Source organism: Alternaria alternata, assembly GCF_001642055.1.
Source record: "Alternaria alternata strain SRC1lrK2f unplaced genomic scaffold CC77scaffold_3, whole genome shotgun sequence".
NCBI classification, from domain to species: Eukaryota; Fungi; Ascomycota; class Dothideomycetes; order Pleosporales; family Pleosporaceae; genus Alternaria; species Alternaria alternata.
The window spans coordinates 301,965-327,809 of record NW_017306192.1 but is presented as its reverse complement, the minus strand read 5'-3'; the positions used below and the strand labels follow the sequence as shown (position 1 = coordinate 327,809).

The 25,845-nt window shown below is 51.2% G+C and overlaps 10 protein-coding genes across 10 annotated transcripts; 5 read left to right on the top strand and 5 right to left on the bottom strand.

Annotated features, from left to right (window-relative positions):
* Nucleotides 1-163: 163 nt before the first annotated feature.
* Nucleotides 164-910, bottom strand: CC77DRAFT_1057530 (hypothetical protein; the record flags this gene model as incomplete). The annotated part of the gene is made up of 2 exons (XM_018528024.1): nucleotides 164-505; nucleotides 584-910. 2 exons carry the CDS (start codon nucleotides 908-910, stop codon nucleotides 164-166), a joined length of 669 nt encoding a protein of 222 aa, XP_018389727.1.
* Nucleotides 911-1,678: 768 nt separating this feature from the next.
* Nucleotides 1,679-3,166, top strand: CC77DRAFT_928204 (CRAL/TRIO domain-containing protein; the record flags this gene model as incomplete). Its single annotated transcript, XM_018534038.1, has 2 exons — nucleotides 1,679-2,470; nucleotides 2,528-3,166. The coding sequence occupies 2 exons, from the start codon at nucleotides 1,679-1,681 to the stop codon at nucleotides 3,164-3,166; spliced, it is 1,431 nt and encodes a 476-aa protein (XP_018389726.1).
* Nucleotides 3,167-4,106: 940 nt separating this feature from the next.
* Nucleotides 4,107-5,513, bottom strand: CC77DRAFT_1057528 (37S ribosomal protein MRP4, mitochondrial precursor; the record flags this gene model as incomplete). The annotated part of the gene is made up of 4 exons (XM_018528023.1): nucleotides 4,107-4,455; nucleotides 4,505-5,138; nucleotides 5,190-5,432; nucleotides 5,483-5,513. 4 exons carry the CDS (start codon nucleotides 5,511-5,513, stop codon nucleotides 4,107-4,109), a joined length of 1,257 nt encoding a protein of 418 aa, XP_018389725.1.
* A 660-nt stretch (nucleotides 5,514-6,173) lies between these two features.
* On the top strand, nucleotides 6,174-9,833 carry CC77DRAFT_511530 (hypothetical protein). Its single transcript, XM_018531987.1, has 4 exons — nucleotides 6,174-7,362; nucleotides 7,414-7,855; nucleotides 7,909-9,299; nucleotides 9,360-9,833. The coding sequence occupies exons 1-4, from the start codon at nucleotides 6,274-6,276 to the stop codon at nucleotides 9,657-9,659; spliced, it is 3,222 nt and encodes a 1,073-aa protein (XP_018389724.1). The 5' UTR covers nucleotides 6,174-6,273; the 3' UTR covers nucleotides 9,660-9,833.
* Nucleotides 9,834-11,521: 1,688 nt separating this feature from the next.
* On the top strand, nucleotides 11,522-12,868 carry CC77DRAFT_510610 (ras-domain-containing protein). The gene is made up of 4 exons (XM_018531981.1): nucleotides 11,522-11,837; nucleotides 11,892-11,957; nucleotides 12,018-12,401; nucleotides 12,490-12,868. Exons 1-4 carry the CDS (start codon nucleotides 11,786-11,788, stop codon nucleotides 12,678-12,680), a joined length of 693 nt encoding a protein of 230 aa, XP_018389723.1. The 5' UTR covers nucleotides 11,522-11,785; the 3' UTR covers nucleotides 12,681-12,868.
* Nucleotides 12,869-13,471: 603 nt separating this feature from the next.
* On the top strand, nucleotides 13,472-14,505 carry CC77DRAFT_927275 (mitochondrial carrier protein-like protein; the record flags this gene model as incomplete). Its single annotated transcript, XM_018533984.1, has 3 exons — nucleotides 13,472-13,570; nucleotides 13,623-13,655; nucleotides 13,720-14,505. The coding sequence occupies 3 exons, from the start codon at nucleotides 13,472-13,474 to the stop codon at nucleotides 14,503-14,505; spliced, it is 918 nt and encodes a 305-aa protein (XP_018389722.1).
* Nucleotides 14,506-16,317: 1,812 nt separating this feature from the next.
* Nucleotides 16,318-18,360, bottom strand: CC77DRAFT_510235 (MFS general substrate transporter). Its single transcript, XM_018531977.1, has 2 exons — nucleotides 17,882-18,360; nucleotides 16,318-17,798 (listed from the first exon to the last, which is right to left on the bottom strand). Exons 1-2 carry the CDS (start codon nucleotides 18,072-18,074, stop codon nucleotides 16,657-16,659), a joined length of 1,335 nt encoding a protein of 444 aa, XP_018389721.1. The 5' UTR covers nucleotides 18,075-18,360; the 3' UTR covers nucleotides 16,318-16,656.
* Nucleotides 18,361-18,529: 169 nt separating this feature from the next.
* On the bottom strand, nucleotides 18,530-20,940 carry CC77DRAFT_1046959 (MFS general substrate transporter). Its single transcript, XM_018527469.1, has 7 exons — nucleotides 20,339-20,940; nucleotides 19,976-20,286; nucleotides 19,862-19,918; nucleotides 19,781-19,798; nucleotides 19,382-19,727; nucleotides 19,048-19,318; nucleotides 18,530-19,001 (listed from the first exon to the last, which is right to left on the bottom strand). The coding sequence occupies exons 1-7, from the start codon at nucleotides 20,526-20,528 to the stop codon at nucleotides 18,695-18,697; spliced, it is 1,500 nt and encodes a 499-aa protein (XP_018389720.1). The 5' UTR covers nucleotides 20,529-20,940; the 3' UTR covers nucleotides 18,530-18,694.
* A 581-nt stretch (nucleotides 20,941-21,521) lies between these two features.
* On the top strand, nucleotides 21,522-24,908 carry CC77DRAFT_510243 (hypothetical protein). The gene is made up of 3 exons (XM_018531978.1): nucleotides 21,522-22,258; nucleotides 22,312-22,804; nucleotides 22,870-24,908. Exons 1-3 carry the CDS (start codon nucleotides 21,780-21,782, stop codon nucleotides 24,505-24,507), a joined length of 2,610 nt encoding a protein of 869 aa, XP_018389719.1. The 5' UTR covers nucleotides 21,522-21,779; the 3' UTR covers nucleotides 24,508-24,908.
* Nucleotides 24,537-25,818, bottom strand: CC77DRAFT_1016675 (hypothetical protein). Its single transcript, XM_018524255.1, has 3 exons — nucleotides 25,545-25,818; nucleotides 24,673-25,493; nucleotides 24,537-24,603 (listed from the first exon to the last, which is right to left on the bottom strand). The coding sequence occupies exons 1-2, from the start codon at nucleotides 25,569-25,571 to the stop codon at nucleotides 24,930-24,932; spliced, it is 591 nt and encodes a 196-aa protein (XP_018389718.1). The 5' UTR covers nucleotides 25,572-25,818; the 3' UTR covers nucleotides 24,537-24,603; nucleotides 24,673-24,929.
* Between the last annotated feature and the right edge of the window lie 27 nt (nucleotides 25,819-25,845).

Genomic DNA, 25,845 nt, shown 5'->3' with positions numbered 1-25,845 from the left:
GACGATGACTCTGGAAGTTAATACTAGTTCGCATCGACTGCAACTAGAAATGTAGTAATGCGAGTCTATGGTCAAGTAGGAGAATCGAAACTTTAAAGCACAAGCTTCTTCATTCACCTGATCTATGCATTTCTCCGGATATCACCACATATGCATGGTGTGCTCAACGTGCTCCGCGACCCCGTCCAGCAATCCCTCTTGCTATGCCTGTGCCGCCCCTGGCTGCTCTGGGAGCACCCCCGCGCGTGGGTATACCGCCGCGCCCCCCTGCTCGCGGTATTCCCCCTCTTCCTCTAGGCACACCTGATGTTTTTGCAGCTGGTGCCGGCGTTTGCGGATTCTGGAATTTGGAAGCAATTTTGCTGCTCGGTGGGTTGTCGACGAAGGAAGTGTCGGTCGTCAAAAATGTGGCTTCCATGTCTTCAGGGCCTTGGGAGCGATTTAGGTTTGCAGCACCCTGATCAGGCTGGTTCTGTGGTCGCTTGAATGATTCTTGAACAGGAGCCTACAATTCCCACATTAGTAAACATGCTGCATTATACCTTGCCCCACGTCTTCTCCTCTTAACTTTCTTGTCACACACCTCAGGAAAGTCTACGCAGAAAGCGTTCATGTTCATCCCGTATAGAAAGCCTGCAAAACTCTCTGAGAAGCGTGCCAGACTTTCGTGCATCAGTTGCAATTGCAGGAAGTTTTGTTCAAGATCCGCCATTGCGTCGCTCAACTCAGCAAACCCATCTTGCAGCCCCTCTAGTGCGTTGCCGGACACAGAAGCAGCGCGACCGCGCTGGGATGAGTCGCGCAAAGAAGAGCGCGAAGAAGCGCGGAGGGGTGTAGTCGGACGTGATCGAGGTGATTTGCTGCGTGTGCGTCGGTACGAGGGCGTAGTCGTGGGCGTTGTGGAAGCCATTTGTGCTCGGTGGGAGATGTCTTTACTAGGGAAGTTCAGCGCGACAGGCGACCAATTGCAGTGTCGACGAGATGTGCCTCGAGTGCTATTGCTGTCTTAGAGCGCGGTCTTAGTTCGGGCACGATACGAAGTAAACAGTACCCCACAACGCAGGGCAATTACGCTAAGACGGATTGGTTGATGATGCCATGGCTCTTGCTCCCAAAACTGCGCCTGTGCCTCCCTGTCTTGAGATATCGCATTCAGCAAATTACCACCGGACGCGACTTGGAGCGGCTTACTTGAAGGCGTCCCGCTGCCGTATCCAATACGTAGAGTCGTGGCTGCAACTTTCGTCCGACGCATCCGAAAAGCTCTGCCGACGTCACACTAAGCAGACGCGAGCACTTGTCACCTCGAGGCTCAGCCATCTGACACTTTTCCATGTTGCCTCGCGCACAGCCCCTACGAAGACTACTTTACACCTCTACACCCCGCGCTCGACTATCTGCGTATCCTCCGGAGCACCGCATCGCCCCACCTGCCGTCTCTAGCTCTACCAACCGGGTCACACGCGCATACATACTACATCACAGTCGGCAGAGCACGGCGAGGGCACCTCACAAGGAGAGCGGAACCAACTTCTGGACTGTAGGAATAGTCGCTGGAATCGCAATTGGCGGCGCACTGCTCGTTCCCTTTGTGCACAACTCCCCCAAACCGCAGGCAGCAAAGCAATCCACCCCCGATCAATTTGAAATCACACATCTGACAGACTCGTACCTCGTCATGGCGCCGAACACTCCCGCAGGGAGGCCAGGCACTCTCACAGCAGAAGAGGATAAGAAGCTACGTGAGCTCTGGGCGATTGTTATGAAAGTCTTCGGTGTGGAAGTGGGGCCGGAAGCTACGAACGGCGCCGACGAGGTCGCATCGCCCACCACAAGCGAGGCAGCAGCAGACGGCAAGAAGGACAAGAAGAAGAGCAGGCTGAATGTGTTCAAGAGGAACAGAGGCGAGAAGGGTGCAGACGACAAGGCATCGACTGCTTCTGGAGGCTCTACTCCCTCGGACATCAGCAGATTGTCCATATCGGCTGATGATGATAAGTTTGGCCAAACCGCAGAGTTCAAGGCGGCGATAGCCAACATTCCCCCGGAAGAGCTGCGAAGGACCTTCTGGAGCATGGTGAAGCATGACCATCCTGATGCTCTTCTTCTTCGCTTCCTGCGCGCCCGGAAATGGGATGTTGAGAAGGCACTTGTCATGATGATTTCTACAATGCAGTGGAGATTGAACGAGATGCACGTCGACGACGACATAATGAAGACGGGAGAGCTCGCTGCGTTGCAGACCGCAAGCACGGATGCCAAAGCTAAGAAGAACGCCGATGACTTTTTGACACAGCTGCGCATGGGCAAGAGTTATCTGCACGGCTTGGATATTGAGGGGAGACCAATGTGTTTTGTTCGTGCGAGGTTACACAAGGCCGGTGAGCAGACGGAAGAGAGTCTAGAAAGATTCACAGTATACACCATTGAGACAGCGCGCATGCTGTTGAGGCCTCCGATTGATACAGCCGTAAGTTTATCTGAATTCCGTCCAGGTCATAAGATCAGGGTTATTGACCAAACGCAGACTATCGTCTTTGATATGACCGACTTTTCCATGGCCAACATGGACTACACACCGGTAAAATTCATGATCAAGTGCTTCGAGGCAAACTATCCGGAATCACTTGGTACCGTCCTCGTCTACAGAGCACCCTGGGTTTTCAACGCTGTATGGAGCATCGTCAAGGGCTGGCTCGACCCCGTCGTCGCCGGCAAAGTACACTTCGCAAAGACGATTGACGAACTAAGCAACTATGTACCAAGGTCACAGATCCCAACTGAGTTGGGCGGAGACGAAAAGTGGGAATACAAGTACCCTGAGCCTGTACCCGGCGAGAACGACAAGATGGCCGACGAAAAGCCCAAGCAGGAGCTGCAAAGCGAGAGGCAACAGATCGTCGACAAGTACGAGACTACGGTGCTAGAGTGGGTACACGCGGGTGACAGCGTGCCAGCGGAGGAGAAGAGGAAAGAGAGGGACGCCGTTGCAGAGCAGTTGAGGCAGAATTACTGGAAGCTGGACCCGTACGTTCGAGCACGCTCGCTGTACGACCGCGCGGGCGTCCTCCTAGACGGAGGCAAGCTGGAATTCTACGGCAAAGCACCTGAGCCTGCAGTTGCACCCGCAAAAGCAACAGAAACGAGCGCCGATGACCTTGACTAGGACTCGAAAGCTCAGCTACTCCGGCGGTACAGCACTTTCAACACATTGGCGGGCGCTTGAAAACAATCATAGCCCCTTTTCCTCATATCGCTGTGTTGGTGGCACGACCGCTCTAGCATCCATCGCTCTAATGTGTAGTAGTCTATCAAAACCACAAAAACTCTGTATAGCCTCGCATCCCTTTTGATTGTTCGCCTTGAAAAACGTACTTGGCCCTAATAATATCTCCTTTTCCGCTTGGTAGCATCCGCTCCTACAACTGCCTAGGTACTAAAACCCACATGGTCTGCTTTTCTCCTTTCTTTCCTTTACCGCCTTGACACGTTTCACCTCCGACGGAATAGTCCTATAGTCGGGCGCCACTGCAGAGATCGATCCAAGACATTTCATTCGATGACGGCCCAAAATTCCGATCGCAACGATGCACTAGCGGAAATGACGTCATGTTCCTGCTTCGGAACGCCTTTTTTGTTTTGCCCTTTGACCTCCATTGCTTCTTCTTCGGCCTTTAAGTGCTTTAGCTCGGTGGTTAGTGCTCCGGGTATTTGGTCCCCCTTGGACTAATGGCATCTTAACACAACGTCCGCCAACCTCGCAGATTTATGAATCTGCTTGTGCTGTTTCTCTAACTTGTGCATGGCTCTAACGACGATCGGCGTTTTGGCAACCTAACGTGTCTCCTGCATCTTGGTGTGTTGTCTGGGTTGTGAGGGTTGCTGATGGTCGATTGGATGACATGTTCGTTTGCAAAGGTGTGGTGCGACAATCTCGGATGCAGCGTCCTTTTTTATGTCCTAGATTCGGTGCTGGGATGTATGGTGTTCCATCGGAGGTAAGCACAGAACATCAACAGGACAAAACTACCATACGCTTTGAGTCGAACGAGATGTTGTTGTTATACATGACTTTCGTGCTGTGATTTACATGCTATGAAAACGCTCTATGAAATGGCTTTGATATCCCTGCCTCCTTTCGTTCGATGACTCTCGTGATTGCTCACTTCATCCCTCTTGTTAGCCATTTCTTCCGCGTTTCCAAGACCGGTGTCTATCGTCTCGGTAGTTTCATCAACTCGCTCTCTAGGGACCCCTTCGCCCATTCGCGATGTGGATCCGGATAGTATCTTCCCGGCGTCTGTCTTGTCTCCGTCTTTGTCGCCATCAGCCATGATGAGGCCCTGTGCTGGCTGGTAAGTGATGTTGCCTTGAGCGGCGGCAGCGAGACGTTGCTTTTGGCCTGTTTCTCCGGCGCGACCTAAGACGCCAGCGATGACCTGTATGCAGCGGAGACTGAAGTGCATTAGTATGAAGCACTAGTTATTATGCAAAGCTGGCTTACCTGTCATCGTTTGCGGGAATAGGATAGGTGACCCAGGTAGGATCTGCGTTGGTATCAATGACACCAATTGTGGGGATGTTGTTCAGCGCACACTCGTGCAGCAAGACATAGTTCTCAAGCGGGTTCATACAGACTACGAGATCTGGTCGGAGGACGGGTCGGTCGTAGAGCTGTTCTTCGAAGCCTGGGACTTCCTCGTCTAGCTCGTTGACTACCTTTGTTTTGCATCTGCCCAAGATCTGCTGGCCGTTGGTGATGCTTCCGGGGATCCAGCGCTCGAATAGATGATATCCCTTGGCTAGCTCGGCTGCGCGGGCGACTGCCCTATCTTGCCCGTCGCGTGTACCAACGAATAGGATCATACCTCCGCGCCGCGCAACTTCCTGTACCACTTTGGCGGCTCGGCGCAGGTGGGCTGCGGTGACTTCAAGGGATATGATGTGGACACCTTGTCGTATACCGTGAATGTAGCGTGCATTTGCGGGGTTCCAGAGAGAAGTGACATGGCCTTGGTGGGCCTCGGAGGCGAGGAGCAACTCCAAGGTAACGTCGGCGGGGGAAGGTGGATGGTTCAGGAGGGTGTGCGGTTGGTAGTGAGGCTCAATATGGGTTCCTAGCTTCCCCATCTGCTTGGCTGGGACATGTCAACGGGCTGCAGTCGGGGATGGGGAGACAGATGTCATACACTGCTGCTTGTACAGGTGGTACTGCTGGGCGACATTGTCGGAGGCAGATTCCGAGGTTGCATGGGTCTCGGGGTCGACAGAGGGCACCGGCTGCTGGAGGTGGGTGTTGAGCTGGGCCTCTATCGACTGCAGCTGCTTCAGGCTGTTTTCGGTCGAGGCTTCAATCGAGTCGGTCTCGGTGGAGAGAAATCGCTGCAGCGGGCGGGACGACTGTCGGGCGTGTCGTGCGAGTGCCCGGGGCGCTGTGCAGCATGTCAGCAGTTGCGTCCATCTCGGATTGATCACGACCCACCACTGCGCGCTGCTACACTCCTCAATATCATTTTGCGTCGCGTGCAGTCCCGTCGTGATGGTCCAAAAAGTCTCGAGCGATGGCGCCAAGCGTCGGATCGCGCTAGGCCGCTTTGGGCCGGCGTGCATCTGATGGGGCTCCAGACATGGGCGCCCGCGGGCTTCCCTTCAGTCAGGTCAGGACCGATAGAGGCGCCCTCAGCCGATAGCCGTCAGCATCAGATCATGTGTGCCAGTGATGAGGCGCTGCGAGGGGCTCTGGGTGCATCGGTCCCACCGGTAGGGCAGAGCATGGCATTGTGCAAAATGCCATATGTTGGTCCCTGCTGCTGTCGCTCGCCTCTTGCTTATCCCATCCCGCGCCGCCTGTGCTCAAGGTGCTTGTGCCGCCCCCAATAATTGCTCGCGTGAAGCCACTGACATGCTTCCGTCATCTTCTGCAGCTATCCCGCACGCGGCCTTTTGGCTTGGCACCTAGCGCATTCCACTGACGCTACACATCCTCGCTCTTCGCATCCCAACCTTACACGCCCGGCCCTGCCCTGCCCCATATTGACCAACGTGTTGCTGCACCTGAGCCGCCGCCTCTGAGCCCATCCGCTGCCGCCGCCCTCGAATGTCGCTTGTGAGACGCTGCACTCCCCGCCGCCGCGACCCGTCCACCCAGCGAAAGAAGCGATAGCGCACCACCGCCGTGCCCACGGGCGCTGCCCACTCCCTTTGATGCCTACAACCCCGTGCCGGACGACCGACCTCGCTGCTCTTGACATCTGAGCATCCCCGCCCGCCACCATGAATGGCTATCCATATCCCACCCGGCCCTTCAACCAGGCCAACAATGGGAACGTGATGATGAACATGAACGGGGATGCCATGAACGGCTTCAACATGGTCGAGGGCCAGTCGCTGGACTCAATAGTCGCGCAGAACGACAAGGACAACCGCCGGCGGAGTATGCCCGTCTACGCCAGAGGGCCGCAGCAGCAGCAACAACAACAACAACAACAACAGCAGCAGCAGATGAATCTTGGCAGCCCCGACACGCGCAGGTTGAGCATGATGAATTTCGGAGATCCCAATGGGGGCGACATGGACGATTTCCAATTCGATATGTCTACCGCGGCCATGGACAACATGATGCGCAGCAACACCTTCCCGCGAACAACTGCCGACATACAAAACGACCAGCTGCCTGCTGCGGACCTCAACATCAACACCCAGTTCCAAAGCCAGGCTTCTCCGTTTCCAAACATGGCCACTCCTGGCTCTGCATACGCTTCGCCCATGCACCAGAAGAATTCTATCGACCTGGACATGGGATCGTATCAGAACGGCATGACCATGCCTCTGGACATGGACGACTCGCTCAATATGATGCCAACTGATATGAACATATTTCCCGGTAACCAGTTCAACACCCCCATGTTAGATTCTCCCCTCAACCAGGACTTTGTTGGGCCCATGCCTGCTGCCCCCCAAGGGAATAACACGCCATCAGGACAAGCCCAGGACCAGTTCAAACGGCCTTCACTGAACAACACGCCCGAAGTCAAATCAGGGAGATCCAGCTTCCTCAGCCGTACCACTAGCCAGGACCAGTCCAGCATGCGTTCTACTTCCCGGCCCCAGAGTGAACATCGCTCCTCCAACAGTGTCCCGACACGCATGACTTTGGCCTCACTACAAAATCAGCAACCTATCGGACAAGATCCTGCACAAGACCTACCCAAAGAGGTCATGAACAAACAACTGCAAGATTTTAAAATCCCATGGCAGCAACCTGCAGGCGGATTTCCGTCTACGATGCATCAAAATCCTCACATGAAGACGCAGTTCAAGAATGCTTACTCGTCGACAGGATTCGACATGCTCGGAGTACTAGTACGTTCCTGGATCACTTTGTCTGAATTCCAATTGCTAACATGCGGATAGATGCGCGTAGCTACCAGACCTGACCCCCAGATCGACATCGGCTCTGTCGATCTTTCGTGCGCTTTTGTCGTTTGCGATGCCGAGCTAGACGACATTCCTATTGTTTACTGCTCAGAAAACTTCGAGCGACTCACCGGCTACACAAGACATATGATTCTTGGACGGAATTGCCGCTTCTTGCAGGCACCTGACGGAAAGGTCGAATCTGGAATCAAGCGAAACTACGTTGACGACGATTCGGTCTACTATCTCAAGAACATGATTGAGAGTCGTGCAGAAGCGCAGATCAGCTTGATCAATTACCGAAGAGGCGGTCAACCGTTCATGAACCTTCTGACCATGATTCCCATCGCTTGGGAACCAGGCGGCAAAATGAAGTTTTTTGTCGGTTTCCAGGTTGACCTTGTGGAGCAGCCCGGAGCCATGACTAACAAGAACTCAGGTAGGCCCTCGTATCTAATAAATATACCCGTGTGTGAACTGATCATGTTATAGATGGTTCTTACCGGGTCAACTACCAGCGCGGGATGTCCATACCGAGTTACGTTTTCAGCGACCACCACAAGCCACAACAAGCCGAACAAGGCCAGACCATCTCCAAGGATGAGGTGTCGAACGTACTCGCTGCGTATAGCGGAAGCGGCGATTCTGAGATGACAAGACGTATCTGGGATAAGGTCCTGCTTGAGAACAGCGACGACGTCGTCCACGTCTTGTCACTCAAGGGACTCTTCTTGTATCTGTCACCAGCCAGTAACAGGATATTAGAATACGACCCTAGCGAGCTCGTCGGAACAGCGCTGTCGTCTGTCTGCCATCCTAGCGACATCGTTCCGGTCACAAGAGAACTGAAGGAGACTACCAATGGCGCATCAGTCAACGTTGTGTTCAGGATACGACGGAAGAAGAGCGGATACATGTGGTTCGAAGGCCATGGCTCCCTCCATACTGAGCAAGGGAAGGGTCGAAAGTGTATCATCCTCGTCGGCCGTGAACGCCCAGTCTATACTCTGAGCAAGGCTATCGTACGCGAGTCTGGCGGCGTCGGTGATAACGAGCTGTGGACGAAGATGTCTACATCAGGCATGTTCTTGTACGTTTCGTCAAACGTGCGCCAGTTGCTCGATAAGCAGCCTGAAGACCTTGTTGGCACTAGCATACAATCTCTCATGCGCCAGGAGTCAAAGATCAACTTCGGCCGGATTTTAGAGCTTGCCAGAGGGGGCAGGAAAGGCGAGGTCAAGCATGAAATGATTAACAAGCGTGGCCAGGTTCTGCAGGCTTTTACGACAATATATCCTGGAGATGCAACGGAGGGCCAGAAACCTACCTTCGTCGTTGGGCAAACGCGACTCCTCAAGTATTCGCGGAATAGCAATGCCGGCCGCCCATCCATGTATACAAATACCAAGCATGAGCGCGAATCCCACAACTCTATTCATACCCAGATGTCAGGAGCAGCATCACCTGCTGCGGGGTCTTTGACTGGACCTGCTGGTTCAAACACGCCAATGACGTCCAACACGAATCCACTCTTCGTCACTACCGAGGAATCTCCTGCTACATTCGCTGGACACAATGGCCTCCAGCTCGGCCATCAAGATCAAAGTCTAGCCTCAGACGACAACGTATTTGACGAACTGAAGACGACGCGAAGCACAAGCTGGCAATACGAGCTACGACAAATGGAGAAGCGGAATAGATACCTAGCAGAAGAAGTCCAGAGCCTGTTGGCAGCCAAAAAGAAGAGGAAGCGCAGAAAGGGTGCTGGCCAAATGCAGAAAGACTGTGCAAACTGCCACACGAGAACAACGCCCGAGTGGCGCAGGGGTCCTTCAGGGAACCGGGACCTTTGTAATTCGTGCGGACTGCGGTGGGCCAAGCAGGTAAGTTACAACTCTCACTCCTGACAACATCGTTAGAACTAACGCGAACTCTCTTCACAGCAAGGGCGAGTATCACCTAGAACATCCTCCGCCGCAAGCGACAAGAGCAAGAAAAGCGCTTCACCGCGCCACTTCTCAACAAGCCACCAGAACCATCAGACTATCCTGCCTCATTCGATACCCGAGACCGGACAACAATCCTCCATCCCTTCGGCAATGGCTCCATCAACTAAACGATCGCCGCAGCAAGGCAGTATCAGCGAGTCTCATGCTACTAAAGCAGCGCGCACGGAAGTTGCGGCTTCGCAAGGCTTCATCCCGCCACCAGCGATCGATGAAGTAACGGAGCCGGAATCATGAGCATGATTGGTCGGAGCATCCTCTTCTCTACTACTACTTCACGGTTTTCCTCTTCTGTTTCGTGTCATTCTCCGCTTTGGTCCAACGATACCCCATTACTTATATTCCCTTTAACGAACTTCACATTCGCTTGCCGAGAGCGAATCGTCTTATGGGGGAGTTTTTAGACTCATATCCTCTTTTTTTCTTCTATCACTGTCTGATGCTTTATGATTTGGGGCGACAAGAAATTGAGGTGAGTTTGGCGCGTGTGGTCGATTTTTCTCGGCTGCCGGGTTCATAAATTGGAGGTTAAGAGATGAGGCGCAACATGCACGTAAATGTCTCGGGCATACTCGTTTGGCGGTAATGCGCTGTTGTTATTCTGTTGTATATATCAGCGACAATCGGTCAAGTGTATGTGTTGGTTTGCCAGGATGCGTGGATCGCATGACTGACTCGATCATCTATATATCACATCAGATCAGATCATATCAAATGAATAGTGGACCCAAACTAAGATGATCTGGACGAACTGCAGTAAACCCCAACAATTTCCTTGACCCATCGATCCATTTGTAACTCTTCCCCGCTCTCTTCCCGCTCATTCGCTTGTCTTCGACGCGACGATGTCCAGGAAAGCCTTAATTGTGGCGTAAAGTGGCCTCATTATCGAGACCAAAATCATGCGGCAGTCATATCACGACATCAACAATCAAACCCAATATCCGGCCCTTTTGTTACGCTTGGTAATATACTTGCACAGGTATTGTCTGAAGCGCACAGCTGTTGCGCAACTTGGCGTTGAAGGTGAGATGCGATAAGAAAGGATCAGTAGTCATGATCAAGGTTGTGTCATGGACTCGCCGTCGGCCTTGTCTTGCCTTGCTTCGCTTCTAATCAGACAACCCACGCGTGGGAATGTGGCATGGGCGCGGCGTGTGCTGGAGGCAGCTCTAGAATACGTGATGTGGCGCTAGAATGCTGCATGTTCCACGGAAGCAGAATGAGGAACGTACAGGGGGGGCATGAGAGCTGCATGCAGGTTCCCGGGCAGTTAGCCCCGGCAGCACTCGTTAGTTCCAAGGTTCTTGGAAAGGCAGATTACAACTAGATTGGGGGGCCTAGGGAAAGCCAATGCCAACTACGCAGGCCTCTCTCTGTCCTGAGATGCAGAGGTTGTTGTGCAAAGGCTGGAGTGTCGTGCCTCGGTATCGCTTTGCATCGCGGAAGTAGGCTCCAATGACGAAAGTTCGTCAGGCAAATAAACTTCCTCCGTCGCACGTTGTTACCCACATGGCTTGGGCTCTCTCCCTCGTTCCCCCCTCATCAAGCCTGCAGCAGCCTCCCAATCAAACAAGTGGGGCCGTCTTCCGGCCATGATCCTTTGCATCCTTCGATCCCCTGCGGCCTAAGCGTCTGCGCCTTATCTGGGCTCTGTCGATGGTTTCTGTGCCATGACATGAGCGCGCGACAAGGGTACAAGGGTTTTACGTTCGCACCGAAAGTCAAAGATGGGATGGGTAAGGCTCGGATACCACCGCGAAAGAGGTAACGGGGGCATCAAGCGATCTTCATCCTTCATTTCTTTTTTTCGTCCAAAGTTGGCCAGCTTCATGCCTGATTCATTTCTAACGTTGCGCTTTGGATACTAGGGACCGTTTTGGGGGCACTGTTCGTTCATTAATTTGTTGTTGGGGCTTTCTCTCTCTTGGGTATTACTATTACGAGGTGAAGCCTGCGCTGCGCTGCCTCTTCATTTTCTGGTTCTTGGTATTCTGGACTGCCGACGACAACGCTGCCTTGACACGAGTCGTCAATCCTTCGCGCGACATCTTTTCTTGTTTCTGTGCCGTGGTTTACTTTTCGTCGGACCTGAGCGAGAAACGTTACCCATTCCGACTGCGATTCCGACCGCGAATTACAAGGACCTTGCGATCATATTTCTGGGCCGAATTGATAGGATCCCGTCTGGGTAGCAGGAAAAGGAGTGTTTGGTTTAGGAAGGCGGTTTGCGTCAAGCGCATTCACGAGCATAGACAACTCGAAACGGACGCGGTTACGACCCAATTATCCGTTGCGTGGAAATCGCATACGTCTCGGGAACCAAAGCAGTTCGCATCAGGGCAACGCAAGAGGAGGACACAATGGACGAGAACAACAGGATAACAATCACGGTGTGTGGAGATGGAGGCTGTGGTATGCGCGATTCAAAGTCGGACTTGAAGCATTGAGACGCTGACTTGGTTACAGGAAAAAGTTCGATTACACTACGGCTTGTGAGGAGTCAATGGACATCTGAGTACGATCCTACGATAGGTATGTTGCCTTGCGCCTATGCTCGTCGCATCTGGCCTCACATAACTAACATTCCCCTAGAAGACTCCTACTCCGTAACTCGAACCGTCGATGGAGTCCCTTACTACCTCATGCTCACCGACACCGCGGGCCAAGAAGAATACCGGGGTCTCTGGGCAGCTTCGAACCTACAGTCCGACGCGTTTCTCCTCGTTTACGACATAACATCTGCCAACTCGCTCGACGCGCTAGATTACTTCATGGAGATGATAGAAATGGAGACAGAAAATCGATTAGACAATGGCAAGATACCACCGATCAAGTGCGTAGTAGGCAACAAGTGCGATTTACAAGGGCAAAGAGTCGTAGAGGCAAAAACAGGCCTCGAGTGGGCGAGACGAAGAAAGTGTGGCTTCATGGAAACGAGTGCGAGGGAGATGGTCAACATCGAAGAGACTTTTGCCTGTAAGACACCTCTGTCGCAATTACATTGCGCAAAAGACAATGTGAGAGGGAGAGGAATTGGAATAAGGCTTGCTAACGTTCATCAAAGTACTCGTACGTCGTGTAGTAGAAGCACGCCGGCTCACTGCTGGAGACGGTCCTGCGAATCGAACTGCCGCTCTGCCTCTTCACTCGAACCCGAACCGAGACCCAAATGACTATGCGGCCCATACACAGAATGAAAAGGATAGCGAGGATGAGCCGAAACAGAGCTTTTGGAGGAAGCTCAAGTGCTGGTAGTCACGTTGAATGTTTCTACGCATTACGAATGGCCTGAGATGCTGCATGGGGCATGCAAAATGATCCTGCGTCTTCTCTGAACGTTTTGTCTGGATCACATCAAAAATGTCGCGAGAGGTTCCTCTAGACTCGTTGGTAGTCTGTTGTTCTCCTGTTGAACCCGGAGAAGCTTGCTCGACCCTTCTCTTTATCTCCTTGTCTGTATATATGTGTCGATGGGATAGGCGTAAAGCATTCGTATACGCATTGCATGGAAACACTGATTAGCGCAAATCGGGGATCATGGGATATACTGGGTGGCTATCTGAGTTTTTGGTCATTTTCACAGCGTTTCTAGTCTTGCGTCTGCATCTTTCCTTAAAGCGCTATCTATGTTCATGTCAAAACTGGAATGATACTGTTAGAATTCAATGATTGTGACAAGAATATTATCGCTAATGGAACCGCTGTAGTATGGCAAAATAGTGCAAAAGATGACCACTTTGAGGCATGGGATGCAGCTAACCATCGGCTATCCAAGGACATTGCTAGCGCGTCTGTGCGCAAGCACGCCATTGGCTTTTGGAGCCTTTGTATGGCTTTGAGCGACCTCGCAGTAGCTGTGAGTCGCGATTTTGAACAACGACTTTACAAGGAAATTTTCCATCTCTTGGTGCTCACGCAAGGAGCGCATACGGTGCCTTGAAAGTTGGTGACGTCGTAATTACCCCTCTATCAGGTCCGTGTCTACTCCGATAAGAGAGCAACAAGCAAAAAGAGCCATTAGAGACACGGAAAGCGCGGAGAGCAGAATGTCAAAGCCTCATATTGAGCACGAGGAGCCTGTTCAGGACGGTCTCTCCCGGACACTCAAGGATCTCTTCGCAGGTGCAGTAGGAGGAGTCGCACAGGTACTTTCACTATTGCGCCAGTTCTCCACCCAAACTGAACCTCATTTTCTAGGTACTCATTGGACAACCTTTCGACATCGTCAAGGTAAGTTGTGTTTGTACGAAATGCATGTGAGACATACACTGACTTCGTATCTCCATACCTGTAGGTTAGGTTACAAACAACATCACAATACTCTGGTGCCTTGGATGCTGCGACCAAAATCTACCAAAATGAAGGAGCACTTGCTTTCTACAAGGGTACGCTGACACCACTCATCGGAATCGGAGCTTGTGTATCTGTTCAATTCGGTGGCTTCCATTACGCGCGACGCGCCTTTGAAGCTAGCAATGAGGCAAAAACCGGAAAAGGCCAACTCTCGTACTCACAGTATTATGCCGCTGGTGCTTTCGCCGGTATCGCCAACACCGCTCTGTCTAGTCCTATCGAGCACATCCGCATAAGACTGCAGACACAGCCGCACGGCGCGAACCGCCTCTATGCCGGCCCAATCGACTGTGTGCGTAAGCTCACTGCACACCAAGGCATCCTCGGCGGCGTTTACCGCGGCACAGCTGTGACATTCATGCGCGAAGCCCAAGCTTACGGCTGTTGGTTTACTGCATTCGAGTACATGATGAATGCAGATGCTGCGCGCAACAACATTGACCGTTCGGAAATTTCCACTCTAAAAGTTGCGGCTTATGGTGGACTCGCTGGTGAAGTGCTTTGGATAAGCAGTTATCCGTTCGATGTGATCAAGAGCAAGATGCAGAGTGATGCGTTTGGCAAGGAACAGAAGTACAAGAGTATGAGAGACTGCTTCGCCAAGACATATAGGGGAGAGGGTCTGGGTGGCTTCTGGAGGGGTATTGGACCGACTCTGTTGAGAGCTATGCCTGTATCTGCGGGTACATTCGCCACGGTCGAGGTAACGATGCGACTCATTAGCTAAGGAAGAACAAGAATCTGCACCGAGTTCGGTGAATCGGCGATGCTGGAGCTCTGTACGATAAGCCCTGCAAATACGACCAAGGAACACGGCGGTTCTGAAGTATGCCTTGGGCGATCTATCGCACATGCCCACAGAGAGCACGATCCGAAGAGGGTCTGTAGCATCTACCGTGGAGAGAGCGGCCGATATGCATATGCGACGCAATTGACTTCGTACCGTTCCAACAATGGCTAGTTACACGGCGTGAATACGATCGCGATTGTGTCTATCGTTCTTGCTCCATAACATGTTGTATGGCATCGCACCCAGCAAGCCCAAAGGCTATCTTGTTTTGTCACTGAGCCAGCCTCAAGACACTTTCCTGGCCCTCATCGTGTGCCCTGCCTCGTAGCGCTTTCCAATACCATGCTGACCACCTGTGGAAGAACCTAATGGTCTAGACGCGGCACACTCTCGGATGCAATTTCGCTGCTTCTTATGCATTACGTCGGGTACCGACATACCCTTGTCGCTACGTTACCGTGCCGCTTCCCCCCAAAGCTCATGCCACAACTGCAAGCCACACAAAATGAGCACAGAGTTGACGGATCACTCTTGAAATTGCATAGCCATCTCATATCGGTACGGCCGGGGTCCCCGGGAGTAGTACTGCAGATGCCGCTGCGCCGCTGCGAACATGTGGGTGTGTCACTTGGACCAATAGCCGCGCCGAACTATAACTGCTCCCAGTCCAAGCGTTTGTGAAAGAAGCTGTCTCGAGTCTGAATAGACTTTCCATCAGGTTCCAAAGACCTGGTTCAGTCATCAGGCATTGCCGAGGAACTACCGGCTGGGTCAAGAACGCTATTCTGCGGCGCAGGCCGCATCGTTCATCGACCGTTACGCAAGGGATTACCACTTTTGGCTAGAGATGCAACTCATCCGAAATCATGGGGAAATCCCTTGTGATATCAACGCATGCGATATCTTCCCACGCGCTCTTCGATCGCTTTCTTCAATTTCCCAACCTACATTCATAGCCTCGTCAATCATTCCTAACATCGAAGAAGAAGAAAGCCTACGAGACAAACCACGATTGCGATCGCCTCAGACAACACAAGCAAGATGGGGTTTGGCACAACACTGAAGAAATGGAAGTCCACTTTTAGCCCTGCAAAGCTGTCTACTCAGCCAGATAGATTGTCAAAACACACACAATCTGAAGAAGACCTAGTTTCCATGCAATTACCGTTACCCCGATACAATGCACAGCTCCATTCACATTCCGAAGCGGCGCTTCATCGACCAACAAGTCAAATTGTATGTCACTCGCCATTAGACAAGAGGAACCGCGCTGGAAAAGGGAAGAGTAGAAGGAGCAAGGATGATCAGAGTGAAAGAGGGGGTGGAGAGAATAAGAGGCATACGACCACTACGAGAGTACTGTTCTCCTCCACACAATTTGATATGGTGAATGTGAAGAAGTCTGCATGATGGGTGCCAATGACTACATTGATGGGCTTTCGACAGCTTATTCTCAAAAGAGTAGTCAGGGCAGGGGACGAGAAGAACAGGTTGAAACTGATGGCGATATCTGGAAACCAAATCGGTATGAACCACTACACTGGCGCGGACAGGAAATGAGCCAGCAGAAGAAGGACGAGGCGGGTGTGCACTCAAGCCGCTGACACGACTCTTTTGGACTTCTCTCGTTCGATCGTGCTACTCTCTTCCATCCCTCTTACAAATATCACTTGTTACTTTTTTATTCAAGAGATTAACAAGAGATCACCAATAACTCTCAAGAACCCCTCTTTTGTATTTAAACTAAATCCCGGCAGCATTAAGTGACCGTTATCTGCTTCAAAGCTGCTCGTGTAGCATGTCCGGGTAGAAGGCATGAGCTTTCGTGAAGGCCTCGAACCATGATGGCCATAATATCATATATGAAAAAATAACCTGTCGACTCCACCTGTAATCTTCCATGAGCGCAACATGCCCTTGCACCAATACATGAACCAGCTTATCCATTTGAGGACCACATGACGCTAAGAGAAATAGCAGTTCGTACGCCTCAAAGGCACCTGGTACATCCACCCCCTTTTGGTGAGCGACTAAAGCAGATATGGGTGACTGGACTTTTGATAAGCTGGCCTAGTCTCGACGTAGGGCTTACAGCCACCCCACCCTCCTTCCAATGATGCTCACGCCTCCAAGCGCAGCACTGATTCCCGTCCAAACTACCAAACTACCATATGGCGTACCATACAAGCCATGATCACCAACATTGCCCATCTTCAACAGTGCTTCACTGACCGGCCCACTCACAACATTACCTATACCCCTACCCATTGACAAGAAAGAGAAGACCATGGAGCTTTCCGTCTGACCCGTACTCATTTGCACTGTCCTCAGGATGCCAGGCCAGGTATTGGTGAAGCTGCCCGCGAAGAGGCCATACATGAAGCAGAATATGAGCAGCGGCGGTAGAGAGGTGCTGAAGCCCCAGATCAAGAAGACGGAGAGCATAGCACCGATGGTGGAGATGAGAATGGCAGTGGTGACGTGCGTCCGATCCACAATACTCCCCATGCTAATGGATCCGATGACGGCAGCCATATTTATGAGGATGATGGGCAGAGCGGAAACCGCACTGCTGAAACCGAGGGCCTTCGTATATGTAGGAAGATAGATGGAAGGCACAAAAAAACCTAGTCCCTGCATGATATTTCCAAATTGCAGGATCCAAAAAGACCTGTTTGTCAGGAAAGTGAAGGTAATGCGAGACCTAGTCGTTGCTGGGACGGGAAGTCGCGGCTTCAGAAAGAAGGTGAGAGGCAAGCCAACGACGAAAAGCACGATCGTCCATATGCGCAGCGCGGTGCGGAAGCCGTAGTTATTGAGCAGAAACTGGAGTAAGAGCGGAATGAGGATACCGCCTAACCCTGTACCAGCCCACATGATGCCGAATGCAAGACCCTTGCGTTTTACAAACCACTCGTCCAGGAAAGTGACGACAGGACTATATGTGACAGCGCCACCGATACCATAAAGGATGCCTTGGGTGACGATAAGTTGTGGGACGGTCGTGCAGAGTGAGCTCAGTCCAAGCGAAAGACACATGATAAGCAAGCCTGCAACCATTGCCTTCCTCTTGTGATGTGGCCAACGTATAAGTGATCCGAATGTGAAAGGTGCGACCATATAGAGTATGCCCATCGCGGATGTTCCGATAGCTGGGATGCCGGATGCGCCCGAGAAGGGTAGCGATGAGCTATAGTACTCCTGGAAGATACCGTATGACCATGGAAAACCTGATCAAATGTTAGTCGAGTACCCAAGTACGTCTAGTAGCGCTGCAAGTGGATAACCGTGGCCTATGAAGTGTAATGCTTACCCCACACCATCATCTCTATCACAAATGCAGCCGCAAGAAACAACCAAGCATCTTTTCCGCCATCGATTGGAGGTAGCAATGTCTCGTTCTCAGGCTCGTCGTTCCATCTTGAGCTTGTTTCCAGCTCAAACCGCGATTGGTTGTCGGGTGTGGTGCTCGTGCTCACAAGGGCTGATTGAGACCTAGTCGCCATGTTGTGTATTGGATAGAGCCTCTGCGGAGTTCTTTACCTCTGAAGAGACTGAGTGCAGATGACCTGAACCATATATAATAAGTAACGTGTCTGTCATATGATCTCAACAAAAACACATGGCAAGTATTCGATAAGAGTTTCGCCGAATGAAGTTCTCCCCCACCACACAAGAAAGCTGGGTTGTTGGGCTCTAATCCAGGAAGAGAAACTCGATCCATCATCAAGAGCGGGGCACGGCTTATTGGCAGATATGTCATGATGAAGAATGAACGTGTGGTGCTAGCTAGACGCCGCTACCTTTCGGAGTGAGCCTGGGAATGTGAGTATTCCGAAATGCGTCGGAACAATGTATACCGGACTGAAATAGTCTGCCGATATCGCGGCGGACGTGCGCCCAACACCACTTGAGAAAGCATCACTGAGATGGTAAGAGATTCGACGGTAGAAAGTTTGACGAACGATATATAGATACTTTTCGCACGAGGAAACTGGCCTTCCTGTACTAATCTGTTAGTTGCGCGCTAACCATCTTTTGGTTGTAGCTCCCGCTGGAGGCAGGGTAGCTTCGCATGTAGGCGAGAACATCGGCTTCCAGATATTCTCAACTCGGACGCAGCATCCTACGCCTTCTCGGGCTCGTCTAGTAGATAGCCCTCTCTTCTACCCAGTACATCTTCGATAGTCTCATCTGTAAATTTCAAGTCCTCCTCGAGTGGCACTGTGTCTTTGATCTTTAGAAGCATAACAGGTAGGGCGATAACCAAGCTTGCAGCCAACATCACCCAGCTAGACAGGAAGATATCCATGTAAGGCCTCTTGTAGCCGTCTATACGGAACACTATAGCCGCACCTGCTGATTGTATACCTTTGTAGAAGCCTGCAAAGTTCGCAAGCTTGCGGCTGTTGTTGGAGATGGCACCCATAAACCTGGGAAAAGTTAACAGAGAACGAAACCGTCAGGTGAGCTAGTTACCAGTAAACGCAAGTTTGCCACGCTGCATCGTAGAAGCCGTAGCTCATGTATAAAACCATTGGGCCGCCATATCCATCATGGGTCCAGTCGTAGTGGAGGCTATTATCATCGCGACTGTATTGTCGTTGAAAGACATATCCTCCGCCCCAGACAGCAAAGGTCAACACCAGCATAGTTACCCAGGCTATCTTTGCTCGGGTAGTTCTTCTAACGTTCGGGAAGTCTAGCGCAAACCCGAATACAACAGCTCCAAAAATCTGCGCTAACCAATCTAACGGTCGGTATACGGGTCAGTATATGTCTCATATACAATTCTAACAAGGATAGTACTAACACAGTGTGTTGTTCAAAGCGCGGGTCCGCACGTTAAACCGCGCATAGTTGACGTCATTGAACTGGTATGTATAAAACCAATTCGAAGCGAAGAACATCGGGAAGAGGAGAATGATATATGGGTCCGTACGGAGAGTCTCCCAAAGACCGAAGATCTCGGATTGCCAAGTTGGGTGCTGCATCATGATTACCCGACTGCCATCGCGGCGTACGACATGTTTGGCATCAATGAGTGTCCAGGAGAGGCATGCGCCGAAGAACGTGAGAATCATGAAACCGATATATGTACCATTCGTAACTGCTGCTTTAGTTCCGTCGCGGGTGTTAAAGTTGAGCGCTAGTTGCACCTGATATTGAAGTCAGTGTTTGTTCTTTCTATGCCTTCTGGGAATCCGCTTACCAAACCGCCTATAACAGCCTGAGAAGTGATGGTACGAAGTCAGTGTATGTCTCAGATGCATTCTGCACAACCACAACTTACCCCCATATTGAAAATTATCCAGAACCAGGAGATATACCGTCCTTTCATTTTCTCGGGCTGTTATAGGCAGTCTGGTAAGCGGATTTTCAGAGCATGGAAAGAACAAAAACTTACTGGGTACGACATCATGATCGCTCCTTGGGAAGCCCACAGAATACCAGCACAACATCCCAGCAGGAAACCAGAGAAAACCACGTAACCTAAGTTTTGGGTCTTGTTGAAACAAAGCAGTGCACTGACGTAGATGCAATATCCCAGACCACCGAAGGAGAGTGCAATTCGAATGCCAAGGACGTTCGTGATGGTACCGGCGAAAAATCCAACGACGGCGAAGGTAGCATAAAGCGTAGTGTTGGCAGCGTTGCTGGCATGGGCGTCATCGTCAAGACCTGCTGCGCCTATCCCATTGACGGCATTGAACATGCCTGCGCAGTATCAGTAACTTGTTTATCACTCGGATGATGCGCTGAAGCTTACCAGGGCACAAGAAGCAGACAAATGAGACCAGTATCAACTGTGACTCTGGCGATGCATAGTATGGAAGCTTGACGGGTCCGATTCTTAGGCTTCTGTACTTCCATCCTCGTCGTCTCTCAAAACTTCCTTGATCATCGTCACGGACTGGCAATCTCGTGTTCGCCCATGTGCTTTGATTGGGTCCAGCCATCGAGACTGATGTAATTGATGATGTGCCTTAAGAGACTAGAATCTTGCGTTGACACAGGCGATTGATGGAATGGTATTATGAACGCTGTCGACAAAGGAACACGATGATCAGGTTCTAGGAAGAAGGCATGGGATGGTCAAACAAAGAATGGGTTTCAGATGCTGCGTAGAGTGACTTGTGAACCATTCTGCAACCGAGTTTCGTTTGCTCACGTACGTTGGGGGCCAGGCTAATCGGTCAACGTATATCCACGCTTTCGTGTCCTTCGGTGAATGAAATGATTGGCGCAATGCACAATTGTGGTAGCGTGGACGTGCTATGTTTAGTCCCACCAGCTGTGTTACTAGGCTCTGCCTCATGCAGTGGGCACAAACTTGGTGGGGAATACCTTATCGAGATCGGTATCGTTAGAATCGTTGAGGTTTACTTGTCTCATCACCCCATGTTTTGGATCAGTTAATTGCTAGTTCCTGCGCTCAAGCCAGTCACACGACCAAGGCTGAATGTGAAGTTCATCCTGAACAGCTCGATCGTTACGTATCGGTAAGCTTGCCCTGTTCCGGCGGGGAATAACCCCTCGCATAAGCTTGTGGCGCCAGCTATCCTTGGTAAATGGGCACAACTCGCCGCCGTAGACGTGGCTTTGGCGCGCCAAAAAGATAATGTCGAAATGTGTAAATGTTCACTGGGGGCTATGGGACGCCATTTGCGCAGTGAGCTAGAAGACTGATTCATTTACGGTCAGACGCAGAGGCTTAGATGACCAGGACGTGATAACATTTGGTCCCATTGTCTTGCTGACCTATCAACATATCCTTCTTTCCATGTGAAAGAGGCCTCCCATATGATATTTGTGATGGGCCTGCGTCTCATGGCGCACCTCGACCAGGACGTTCAGCCATTTCCGCCCCTTGCTAAAGGGTTTGCATGTTTGACCATCGACGTGAACATGCAAGGATGTTGTGACACCAATGATTCCTCTGAACCCGATTATGGGCATTCGATATACCTTTTTGTGTTTCTACTGGATAAAGGGGTTCCACATCGGCGTAATTGTATTCAAATTTCAAAGTGGTCTTCTCGGTCATACTCACCGCATGACACATAATCTTGTGGCGCAAGCCATTACCTGCATGGCTATCGGCGCTTAGTGTCACATTCATCGCACTGCCTAGTACGACTTTCCGCAGACGACAGTGAGCTTCACCCTGCGAGTCACACCCATCGCAGTGTCCACGTCGATTACTAGCGATGGAGATAGTTGCATCCACACCTGTAAACGCAGCCTCTGCTGTCATCGCTCTGAACAAAGCGGCTTGGACATTATCAGTATCCCTTTCCGAACTCGACAAGGACGCAAAGCTCGGCAATGCATCCCTCGAAAACCTCACAGGTGAAGTCAAATCTCTCGGTAATGAATGTTACCAAATACACCTCAAGTTGGTAGAAGTCGCAAGCAAGACAAAGATAGGGTCACCCCCACCCTACGATGGCGACGACAGGATGTGGACTTGTCTTACAACTCAGGTGGAAGACGCGAGCCAGACAATACATGGCCTGGAGTCATTCGTCAAGAGCATCAGGTTGGAGGAGGCTGAGGAGGCCAGTCTCGTGTTCCGGCCGCAGCGCCTGGTGCAGCTAAATAAGAGCAAGGATCAAATTGAGGAGATGGTAGCGAATGTACGCAGACATAGTGACAACCTGAGGACTACGCTGCTCCTGGTTCACACGTAAGTTGCTTGTTTGCCAACAAGTAATCATGGGATGCTGAATCACTTTACAGTGTACTTGCCCATCTTGTATCTGTCCGTCCCGGGCGACCACCTGCATCCGACGTTGTGGAGCTGCAACACATGGTGACCAAGCTGCAACGCTCATCTCGGATCGGTCCAACTTGGCGATATTCCCATACAGAAGCTACATTGATGCAGTACGCGCAAGAAGTTATCGTCAAAGAGATGAAAATTTGCGAGCGAAATCCAACTGTAAACCGGACCGTTCAGGCTTTACATATCGAAAGTAACGATGACCGTGTCCCACAATGGGCGAAAGCCATACAAGCGATACGAGAAGATCAGCAAGAATCAAGGGTCTCTTCTGTAGTTCCTGCAATCTCTCCAAAGAGCCCTGGAAGGACGTATAGTGTCCTGAGAAGTCTGTCGCCGATCCAAAACATGCAACAACATGAAGCGTCCGACTCGGATGATGATCTGGATACCGACTTCGCCAAAGCGGCATTGAGCACTGGCTCCCAAGCGTTCGACGCCGGTATATATGTGAGAAATGTCCCTATACTAATTGCGTGTGAGACATACACTGACTTCTGACATGAACCTCTCAGGAAGAGGCAGACTCTCTGCTTCAAGAAGCGCTAAGGATATTGCTATTGCTGCAAAAGCGAAGGCGAGCTTTCTGCGACGTCTTCAGTCTGCACTATAAGCTTGCAGTTTGTGCGTACCACGTTCAGGGACCGGCAGATGCCGAAAAGGCTTTGACTGGATTCGTTGAACAATCAGCGAACTCTGATACAGAACGTGAATGGATTCACAATGCAACTCACCTGTTAGCTCAGCTGTACGTCCGCATGAATTTTCTTGACCGCGCACGGATCGAATGCGAGAAGACCTTGCAAGCACGGCGACGGCTACAAGGAAAACAAAGTGCCGCCTCTTTAGAATCGATGGCGCTCATGGCCCACATCTATGTTTTGCTTGACAACCGTGCGCTTGCAAAATCGTGTCTTGCTATGATACCAGAGGCCAACCGGGAGACCGTGTTGAGAGTGGTCGAAGAATCACTTGGGAAGAATGTAGAGCACCTAGATTTCGCCTCACTGCTCTCACGAGTGAGACCTGTCGATGCCGATACGATTGCGGAGCGAGCCCATAGCAGCAGACTCTCTACAACAACCTTAGAGTCATCCTTGGATCACAATGGCAGCGACTCGGCGTCCGTGATGACGAAGTCACACGTAGCTGACCCTTGGCATACACCTCGAAGTATTGCATCCGAGAACGTTACCTTGTCGGATTCGAGTCCTCTTATAAAGAAATCGCACCCTTCTGTATCGAGTAAAACAGAGCGGGGGTTCTCAAAAGATGAAAGCCAAGTACGAGATTACTCTCCTAGCATGAGGAAAGCAGACGTAACGGTTGCGAGCTCATCTGAACCCGAGTACAAAGGGGAAAACAAGGCGAAGCCGCTCTCCCGTAAAGAGATACTCAACAAAGTTGGCTGTCAACCCCGAGACCGAGCTGAGGAGGCTGTTTGCGATGGAGATTACGGAGCTCTGATGACTACACTGAATAAGAAGAAAGGTTTCTGGCGGTCAAATATGCGTAAGCGTGGCCGCACAGAGCGTGTGACAGCACTGCACTTTGCCGCTCTATTTGGTGAAGTTGACATGGCGCGGGCCCTGATACAGGCAGGTTTCGGCGTCAACGAAGTCCCTTTCGGCTATTCGACGACTCTGACACCCTTAAATTTTGCCATCGGCGCCCGGCAGGTGATCATGGTCGACCTGCTCACTATGAATGGTGCGGTACCAGCTTCACCAGACACATGGTCGACATTGGCAGGACAGCTGATGAGCCGGTCATGGCTGATGAAAACGATGTCGGAGGCTGAAAAGCACCTGGTCCCAAAACGGATTACTGAGATTATGGATATTCTACTTCACCGCGGATGGGATATCAATGCCCCAATAACGGCATCTGGAAGGACTGTCTTGCACCAAGCGGTATGTTTTTGGACCGGGGCATACAAATGGGATTTGAGTCTTCGCGCTGCGGTAACTTCATTCCTATGCGAGAGAGGCGCAAATCCATTTCAGGCGAACTCAGAAGGCAAGACCCCTTATGATATTGCGTCCGCCTCTGAACACCAGGACCTCATGGTGATCATCGAAGACCACTCCAGACAGAAAAGGCTCTTAGGCACACCTGCGATGCCAGTTGAACTGCCCGGTCAGTTCCATTGACATCGCTGATGCGCTTTTAAATTGGGTCTCCTGGAGTACATCGGCTCACACAAGCCGCTGAAACCTGCGGAACAGACGGTCTGGGATAGACGAAATCTGATTTGATCAGCGTCATGAAGCCTTGCTGGAAGCGACACACATTAGGAACAGAAATGGCCGGCATACAACGATGAAGTCGGTCTGTAGCTCATAGATGCGCTATGAACGCGAGAGCATGTCCTCGTGAATTCGCCTATGTACTTGGATGCGACAATGGAGAAGGCTTCTACAAAGGCTATCGCACCTTTGAATAGACATGTAATGTGTCTGCAAGGCGTATACAATAATGCAGGAAGCTAGAGTCCACTAGAAGAATTAACTGCGAATGCCTCCCAGCTGGCTGGTGGTAGTAACAAAGAATCAAGGAAAACCGGCCGTTTCTCCTAGAAGAAGACTACTGGATCTGCCTGTAGTTGACTGAGTCCAGGTAAAGAGTCATGCATGACGGTACAGAATACATCGTGCGACGCTGGCGGATCATCCTGCTTATCCGTCAAAGGTGTGAGCCGCACATTGCGGACTTGATTCTTGGCTTCAGGGCTTAAATGACGTATGAAATCCAGAACAGGCAAATAGTTGAATGCATAGAAATGGAACTGGTTCTCCGAGTATATGATTTGCAGGCATTCGTGATAGATCAGGCGATTCGTCCGTAAAACATCCAGACTTAAGTGTCTGTCAGGGTGAGGGCGGCAATTCTTGTTCCATTTCCTGCTGATGGATCGTGCGTCGCAATCGGTGTAGAGAATAAATCGCTTGTTTGATGATGGTAAGACATATCGGAAAATCTCCCTCCGAATCTCAGACGGGATGCGTAGTAAAGGTGGGTAGGTGTCCAAGGGTGATATGGTTTCGGCAAGCGAAATTTGTTTCTCTACACTCTCTTTTGAACGGCGTTCTAGGCGACGTAGGCAGATGTCCTCCGTTGTCTTGGGTGTGGGTGCTATCTATACAGATGTCAGTACTACGCGAATATCATAGGCACTACATGGCCTGACCTTCTTGGCAGATGTCTTGGCCGGCATGCTCGTAATATGAACGCTTACGAGAGAGCTCGAGATGCAGTCGGGAATAATGGCAAAGTTCTGCGATAGGTTCAGATCGTATTGGCAATCAACCCTGGGAGACGAAGCGGTCACGAGGTCATATGTGCCGTGTCAATGTCACTATGCAGCACGGAATTGATCGTTCGAATGCGTCGACGACGAGTGTTTAGGCTGGGAGCTTCTGGGATATGCGACGACGTAACTGTGGTACAATGCATGGAAGGACTGTAGAATGCCGAGCGAAGGTTGTCAA